The 8,409-nt window shown below is 42.6% G+C and overlaps 1 protein-coding gene across 1 annotated transcript; it reads right to left on the minus strand.

The window, feature by feature from the left end:
• Positions 1-2,496: 2,496 nt before the first annotated feature.
• On the minus strand, positions 2,497-7,190 carry LOC133457778 (diencephalon/mesencephalon homeobox protein 1-B-like). Its single transcript, XM_061737109.1, has 5 exons — positions 7,013-7,190; positions 5,182-5,396; positions 4,832-5,010; positions 4,251-4,680; positions 2,497-4,101 (listed from the first exon to the last, which is right to left on the minus strand). Exons 2-5 carry the CDS (start codon positions 5,333-5,335, stop codon positions 3,683-3,685), a joined length of 1,182 nt encoding a protein of 393 aa, XP_061593093.1. The 5' UTR covers positions 5,336-5,396; positions 7,013-7,190; the 3' UTR covers positions 2,497-3,682.
• Positions 7,191-8,409: the final 1,219 nt, after the last annotated feature.

Genomic DNA, 8,409 nt, shown 5'->3' on the forward strand with positions numbered 1-8,409 from the left:
CTACAGGACAGAAGATAAAAGAAGATCTTTGGCAAATGTTTGGGCCTCTGTGCTCTGTAAGCGGTGATGCATGTCAGTGATGCACGCTTCTGTCAAAGTCTCTGCTAGTCTTTACGCTACTGTAATGATTTAACGGAGAATTAAGCGGAAACAAATTCTAAAAGTCATTTGTGTTTAGATTAATTTACCGCCTATTCAGTCTCTGTTAACCCACTTTGCCAACATTTATGAACAAAGGATCAGATTGACATTAATGTGCCCCTCACTTATTTTTTCATCATCATCAGTTCATCTGTGACTCTTACTCCCCAGTTAATCTGCTCAAAAGTGTAGACCTTTTAAAATATTACTCCACAATATATGCAGCAGAGGGATGGTATATGAGAGAAGTACTGAACATGTCTCCCACTAAAAATATCTTTTTAACATTTTTTTGGACAAAAGAGGAGATGTATGGCAACGCAGAATGGTCAACCGAGAGATTTTGGCCTCAAACTAAATTTGTAATTGAGTTGTTATACGTTTTTTTTTATAATAAAATATCAGGCACCACCAGAGCAGTTAGCTCTTAAATGACTCCCAGAACCACTATCGATGAGCAGGACACCTTCTTTCTTACACACCGAAGTAGCTGTCCCATCACGAATAGGGTTCACTGTATAACTGGACTCATCCAATGCAGATCCGGAGGAACACACACACACACACACACACACACACACACACACACACACACACACACACACACACACACACACACACACACACACACACACACACACACACACACACACACACACACACACACACACACACACACACACACACACACAGCACTATTGCTACCCACCTGCTGCTGCTTTTTCCCCCCAGGGGCACCAAATTGTTGTTGCTGTCTTCAGGCATCAGTATTAAAACCCCTCTGCATGCTCTTCTACTTGGATTTTTGCCTCCCAAAGGCCGCCTTAGTTTCTCATCCCCGCGACCCACCCCTTCCCCCAAATGGACGCAATCCCCCCCAGACCTCCCAACACAAAGCTCCCAGTGCAAACCCAGCGCAGAAATCATAGCACACCATTCAATCATTGTTTTTCTTCCCCCTCTCTCACCTCTTTTATGGTCGCACTAAAGGTTTTAACGGGGCAGAGAAGGAGGCCTGTCACTGAGGAAACTTAGCCCATTGATGAAGTGACAGGAGCTGCCAGAATATGATCCTAATCCTGTTTCCAGCATTCTTTTAGCCTGCTGGCATCGCAATTCCTCCACACATTCTCTGAGCTGTCAACTAGGAAAATCCCTCTAATAGCGCATTGCCCAGATACACATCAAAGAGCTCCTGGAAACCTTCAGCGGCTTAGCTGCCATAGACACACTCACACACTAACACACCGTTCCCATTAACTCACACCCTTATGTGCATCACAAACACACATGTAAACACCCCGAACCCAGAAACCCAGATGTTCATAAAAAAATTGACCACGCACTTAAGAAGCATTTCTGAAAATAACCCTAAATTAGTATTAACTATTATGGCACTCATAGAGTTATTTAGATAAACCTTCTAGTTGGGAAGCAATATCATTTTAAAAGATGTTGATTGGGGAAGGAGAATTGAGGATACAAAAAAAAAGGGGGAAAAAAAACAGGTGTCTGGACTTTGCTGACTCTAGAAACCCTTTCAGTGCTATTTTATCTCATTCTATTCTTACTTAATCCATCGATATCCCAACCAAAGGTAATCTTCTTATGGCGAGGCATTCTGTTTCGGTGACGCCAAACCTCGACTGACAGGGTGGGGGAGGACGGGGGGAGCGGGGGGGTGTGTGGGGAGTGGGTGGGTGGATCTGAGACTCTTTAGAGCCTGACACTTTGCTTCAGTCATTTCATGTAGGATTAGTTGTTCTGCTCTGGGTGAACAAGTGGCAGGTTCTCCTCTCTGTGGTGTAAACCTCCTGGCTGAGAACGGCAGACCCCCTGTGTCTAAATTATTTACGGATCATCAAGGTGTCTTCAGCGGATCATATAAATCAGAATTAAATTTTCACAACAAAAGGCGTCGAATCAAAACTGTTTAACGTCATTCTGACTGGTAGACAAAGCATGACCTGGATCCTGCGAGCTCTGATCTGATCTTCCTCTTTGCTCAGTTGCCAGCTTCTGAACACTAGTTTTGGACACTTTTCCAGGTCTGTGCATGTTCGAGGTTGATTGAACTTCCTTCTATGTCCTCATTATTGTGTGATAATTATAATGACTGGCTTTCCCTCTGCTTCAGCTTCCCACAACATAAAAGTGAACAGATCCACGAATGTAAAACGTGGGAGGAATATTTTCTTCCTCTTTATTCATTAGTGTTTTCACAATGACATCTGATCTCATTTTTGATTTGGCTTATGGTTTAAAAAAATTAGAGTGTGAATGAGTGCACGCATCCAATCAATGACACAGTGAACATATCATTCGCAAGTGGGATTTATTTTCTTTCAATGAACAGATAAATAACTCACATTTAAAACAATTGAGAAATACAAGTCTTTAATCTACAGTAATATAATACATAGAGATATAATACAGCCTGTGCGTTGCTCTGATGAAGCCGCTAGCTCAGGAGAACAGCTGAGTACAGTCTGAAGTTGATGAAAACATGTCGACTGGGCTCACATTTATTTGTCATCTGCAGATTCGTCCGCGTGTTTGATTCCTGTTCTTAGGTCCTTTGCTTGAAGCAAAATAAATTGCATGTTCCCTTTAAAAATCTTTGCACAAAAGGAGATGATGATTTGCTCAAGAAGTGGATGGATGTGAAGACTGAAGCTTATTTACAAATTTCCATGAATTCTTGCAACCTACACAGAGGGCTGTAACTTCAACTTATTTTTCTTTTAAATATAAAGGGAGAGAAAATGTTGATTGGAGGCCAGTCTGGCCTGTATTTCTGCTCCCATCTTCATGATGACTGTGCTGGGCAGTTGAAAACAATGCCTCAGAGGGTTGGATGCATGCATGCATAGTTAATGTTCACAGGATCTTGTACATTTATAGAGTATTTCAGTATCTCATAACGATGCAGATCGAGACTTTTTTCTCTGACTTCATTTCGGCCAGGCGGAGCCAAGTCCACAGTGAGCAGAACTGTTCAATCACAGCTGCAGTCCAGGTGGATTTTCTTCTAATTAATAAAATCCATTGGTGACTTCGTATGTTGTTGCATCTAAGCAGCAAAGACATTTTGTTGAGCTCCCTTACGTGAGATGATACGCAGTGATGTCAAAGAAGACAATCCATCCGTTGGCGGGGCCTCTGAAATACATCATTTAGTATTTCATGGAAGTTTATGAGTATTTTGTTTTTTGTACTGTTTATCTGACTGCTATCGTTTTGGATTGGGTTTATTTAAAATCAATAAAACTGAAAAAAAGAAAAACAATCTCAGTGGTTGAGTGGAATTATAAGAGCAAACTGTAGGCCGTTAAAGTGAAGAATTGCCATCTTGACAGTCATTTGAGCAGCGAGACATCTTCAGAGTAAATTTGAGTTGTTTCTGATTTGTTTTGGATCGTGTCTGATTCTGCAGGAATACACAAAGTGGTTGTGAGAGGTCATGAGGAAGCTGGTGGGGGGAGTCACTACAGTCCCTGGATCGGGGGCCAAACACGTATAGGCCGAGTGGCCCGGGGCTTCAGTTGGGGAGCGTGTCCAATCCCAGCGAGGCCGCATGCTGCTTGGCCCTCAGACGGAGGTTCTCGATGCTGGTGGTCTTGCTGTTGAGGCTTCCCGGGAGGCTACCTGGCGCCGCCTGGAGCAGCGGGCTGCTCCACACCTGCTGGGCCTGCGACAGCGACTGGTAGTAGGACTGGCAAGGCAGCGAGCTCAGTGGGGAAGGCATGTTGACATTCATGCCCAGGTAGGGCAGGGAGGACGACGTGCTCATGTCAAAGGACGGGTAGTGCACCATGTTGTTGGTGGCTGCCATGTGCTGCCGGAACTGCTCCTGCAGCCGGAAGAGGCTGAGTGGGGAGGAGGCGTAAGAGTTGCCCTGCGCCAAACCACTGGTTACACTGCTGGAAGAGGGCAAGGCAGGGGAGCTCAGCGGGGAGTCTGACCGACAGAAAGAGAGGAGGAGGAGGGCATTAGTTTGTTTTGACACATCTTTCTCACATTCATTTCAGATTAATCATGTTTTATTGAACTGATTGCTCAAGCAGTCAAAGAGCAAGAATATGTATTAGATGGATTGATATTTGTACCTGATGTGGGGCTGAATCGTCTGCAAGATGGAGAGTTTCCCTCTGCCCGTGCTGCCGCTTCCCCCTGCGCCTCGTCCCTGACTTTCAGCCTGGACTCGCCTCTCATTTCATCCTCCTCTTTGTCAGCATTATCTTCTGCAGTTGACTCACTGTCCGATGGCTCTGGGGAGGTCACGTTTACTTCCACGCTCATCTCTCCCGGCTGGGGCTGCGTTGCAGCAAGCCGGTCTGAGTGACAGGATGAAGAGGAGGAAGGAGGAGGAGGAGTGCGGGACTCTGCAGCAATTGCGGGGGTGGTAGTGAGGTCAGTTTTAGAGTCCTCTGCTGAACTCTCAGCAGCTCCGGATGCTTCTTTTTGTTTCTGGAGCTGCTCCTTCTGGAGACTGCGCTGCTTCTTGCGAAACTTGGCCCTTCGGTTCTTGAACCACACCTGACAGGTGGAAGAAAAGTTGGAATTAATTCAAAACATAGCACATTTTTCCACCAACACCATTTGTGTGTTTTTCACTTTCATACACTTTCTGGTCCTGTAACAGACAAACAGGCCCTCTGAGGGATTTTTAAGAAATTCTGTTTTTTACCTGCACACGAGCCTCGGGCAGGTTGGTGCACATGGCCAGGCGTTCACGCATCACCACATCAGGGTAGTGGGTCTTCTGGAAGGTCTTCTCCAGAGCCTCCAGCTGCTGAGCAGTGAAGGCTGTCCGACTGCGCCGCTGCTTTCTGTGCTGCGAGCCATACCGGGCCTCGAGGATAATGTCTTGAAATGTACAACCGTTGAGAAAGAACAAACATGACCAGTTTAATTTATGGCACGGATCAAAGGGGAGCTTTCCGTCCCAGTTATAAAATCATGTATGCACGGTCTCATTTATGACAAGCAGCCTTTGAGGCAGTGGTGCTGGAAGTTAGGTGAACAACTCATTCTTACCAGCCAGTCTCTCTGCAAGAGTGAGAGCGTGCACCGAGGGCCTGTAGTCGGGTGCGTGCTGTGCTTGCTGCGCCGCCTGCTGGTGCAGGTTGTACATGGCGCTCAGGGAGTTCATGGCGTGGAGAGAGTAGCCGTTCACCCCGTAGTGCTGCATGAGGACAGGTCTGCAGAGAGAGCGAGCAAGCTGCTGATTCAGGGCAGGTGCTGTCGGGCCGCTGGCGAAAAAAGGTTAAATTTTATTTTACTTTATTTTATTTTATTGATCAAATTGTTTTCGGACGAGCTGAAATTACAACAGGTGAGATGCAGGCATCAAAGAAAAATAACTGGACATTTTTCAACTTTTTTTTCAGCAAATTTAAAAAAATTTAATAGTTTAATCTGTTAAGTTGTAATGGAAATATATAACATATATCTAATCAGAAACTGATCCGGACATTCAGAAAAAAATATTGTTTTACATATAGGATTCTCATCAATCAGATTTTTACAAAGTTTTTACCACAAATAAGACAAACAAATACTTTTTCTATCCAGTAATGTCACATAAAATAACAGAAAAGTTAAATGTTGTTCCAGTTTTCTTTTTTGTTTTATTTAAAAGGAAGTGCAAGTTTAATTTAAACGAATGTGGTTCACTAGGATATGATAATAAGTTAAAGTTGTCAGTAATGTCAGCCTATTTTATTTAATCTATTTATTATATTTTAATGTAAAGAAATATTCTGTAAGCGATTTGCCTGTATCTTTTTCATAATTATAATAATAATAATAATAATAATAATAATAATTATTATTATTATTATTATTATTATTATTATTATTATTATTATTATTATTATTATTATTATTATTATTATTATTATTATCATCATAATTAAGCTCACATTTGCTATGTTTGGGACCTCATTTAATAAAGCAAGATATTAATGATAATAATAATAATAATAATAATGCAGCGGGAGGCAAAACAATGATTTGGTACATTTTCTCGTGAGTGCAAAAAATATTTTTTATTCGATCGCCTAAAATCAAACTGTTTTTCAAACTGTATGTTTTTAGTCTAATTGGTTTGAAATTGCTGCAGGGAAACGTGTCCTCTCCTCCCGGAGTTGGTGTGGTCTGGACGGAGGGAGAGTGCGCGGCGGCTCCAGAGACGCTGACAGGTCCCGGTGATGTATGCGCAGGATCCCCAGTTGGGCTGCTTTTTTAATGTGGCTGCAAATAGGTTTCAACTCTGCAAGGCTATTAATTTATCATCAGGCCTGACACGTGAAAGGTGGGCCACCGTGGTCGCGCGCGTGTGTTTGTGTGTGACGGCAATTTTACCTAAAACGTGTGACTAATGCAGCAACAAATGTTTTAATGTAACTGTTTCATAGCATTATTTTAGTATGCCAGCCTCCTGTGTATGGACTCGCGTAATCGGTTCAATTTTTGTTTTTAAGCTGAAGATTAAAAAGTGAACATAATGCTTTTCTTTCAGGACAATGGCACGCTGCCTCGGGCTCTGGTTTAAGCCTAATTATGCTAATTGCCGTGGGTTTGAGTTATAGAGCATTTATTCTGCAGACTGCCTCGGGGCTGCAGCTCCGTGCGTCAGTTTAGCACCTTTGACAGACGCAAATGTTTACAAAATGAACAGGATAATTAGGTTAAATGATGGCCATTCAGCAAAAACAACCAATAAATATCCCCAAAACCTGCATTAAATCCATAAAATGACTTAATCTAGTTTAAATTAGAGACATAAAACTTAGAATGTAACTTCTATTTCCAATTTGAGAAGAAAAAGAGAGAAAGTCCAACTTGCAATCATCAAACTTCTTACCTGTTTCCGCGCTGAAAGCTGTAAACTCTTCACCACCGCGGCGAAGTAGTCGCTTCTCAAGTCACTTCTGCTCTAAAATCCGCTGGCGAGTGCTCATCTTTTGTCCCCACTTCTTCAGCTGCGCCTTCGCTCCGTCTGGTATCCTGACAATATTCCGCTGCGGTCCGGCTCTCGTCCCGGTGGGTGTGGGAGGACGCCGAGCTGCCATCTCCGGGCCTTTAAAGCGCTCCGGGTGGGGTCGCCGGCGCGGAGCAGCCCGCTGTCTGCGCCAATCACGGCCCGCCCTGCCGCCCCCTCCCTCCCCCTGCACACTCCTCACCTCACTGCCGCGGCTCTACACCTCAGTATTCAATAGAATAAGTAGAATTATAATGTGGAAAATCACAAGAATAATAATGTTAAAATATGACCTGATGTTTTTTTTTATTGACAGGTATATTGCATAAAACTACGCTTGAAAAAAAAAATCATTATATTTAATATGTGAAGTGAAATAGTTCATTTCAAATGGGAAACACGGTGTAGGCTACCTTTATCTCCAAATCGCCATTCCCTTTATTTTAAAAAGTTTCAAGTAGTTTTTTTATAGTTAATGTTTGTATTAAATTGCTTATAAACACTAAACCCGACATAGTAGCCTATCCTGTATACATATCTTAGGTACCCCACTCTTGCTTTATCAAAATTTAAATGAAAGATCAAATTTTCAGCCTCTTTATTAACGTGCAAACAGAAAATACAGCCACCAATTTAAAGGTTAATTTATTAATAGTTGGTGAGTTTTTGGTCATTTCTAACTGATATCGGCCAAACTCAGGGTAAAAAAATGTACCCTGAGTAAAACACAATGTTCTGAATAAAATGACTCAAGTTTAAGTCAGTATTTAGGAAGAACTCCCGAGTCCAACAATCAAGCACAAAATGTAAATGATTTTAAGGAGACTGAAACAGATGTTATTTAGGATCCAATTCTGTTAGTTAAAGAGTCAGGATCCCACATTTTCTGTTATTTAATTACAAATTTGGGATTAAGAGGGGTGCCCAAGAATTTTGCGCGTTACTGTTGATGGCGCAATCCTTTTCTGGGATGATTTTAGGTCCTGACATTTAAAAAGTCTTGAGACAGAATTTACGTAGCTTCATCTTATCTTTAAAAAAAAAAAAAAAACCCAACCTCTTCAAATGCCTCGAATCTCGCCATAAAAGATCAATTACCCAAGTTTTGATTAAACAGTTAATTGCTGACAGCGCTCATTCAGTTGGGCTGTCAGCAATGCAGCACAACCACTCAGGTTAAATTGGTTAACTCCGGTTTTTAATTGTGTTTTGCACCTCGATGTGAGCGCAGCATCGGTGGGAACGAGGAAGGGATGCAGGGATGCAGGGATCATGGAGGA

This window comes from Cololabis saira, chromosome 13, assembly GCF_033807715.1.
Source record: "Cololabis saira isolate AMF1-May2022 chromosome 13, fColSai1.1, whole genome shotgun sequence".
Classification (NCBI taxonomy): domain Eukaryota; kingdom Metazoa; phylum Chordata; class Actinopteri; order Beloniformes; family Belonidae; genus Cololabis; species Cololabis saira.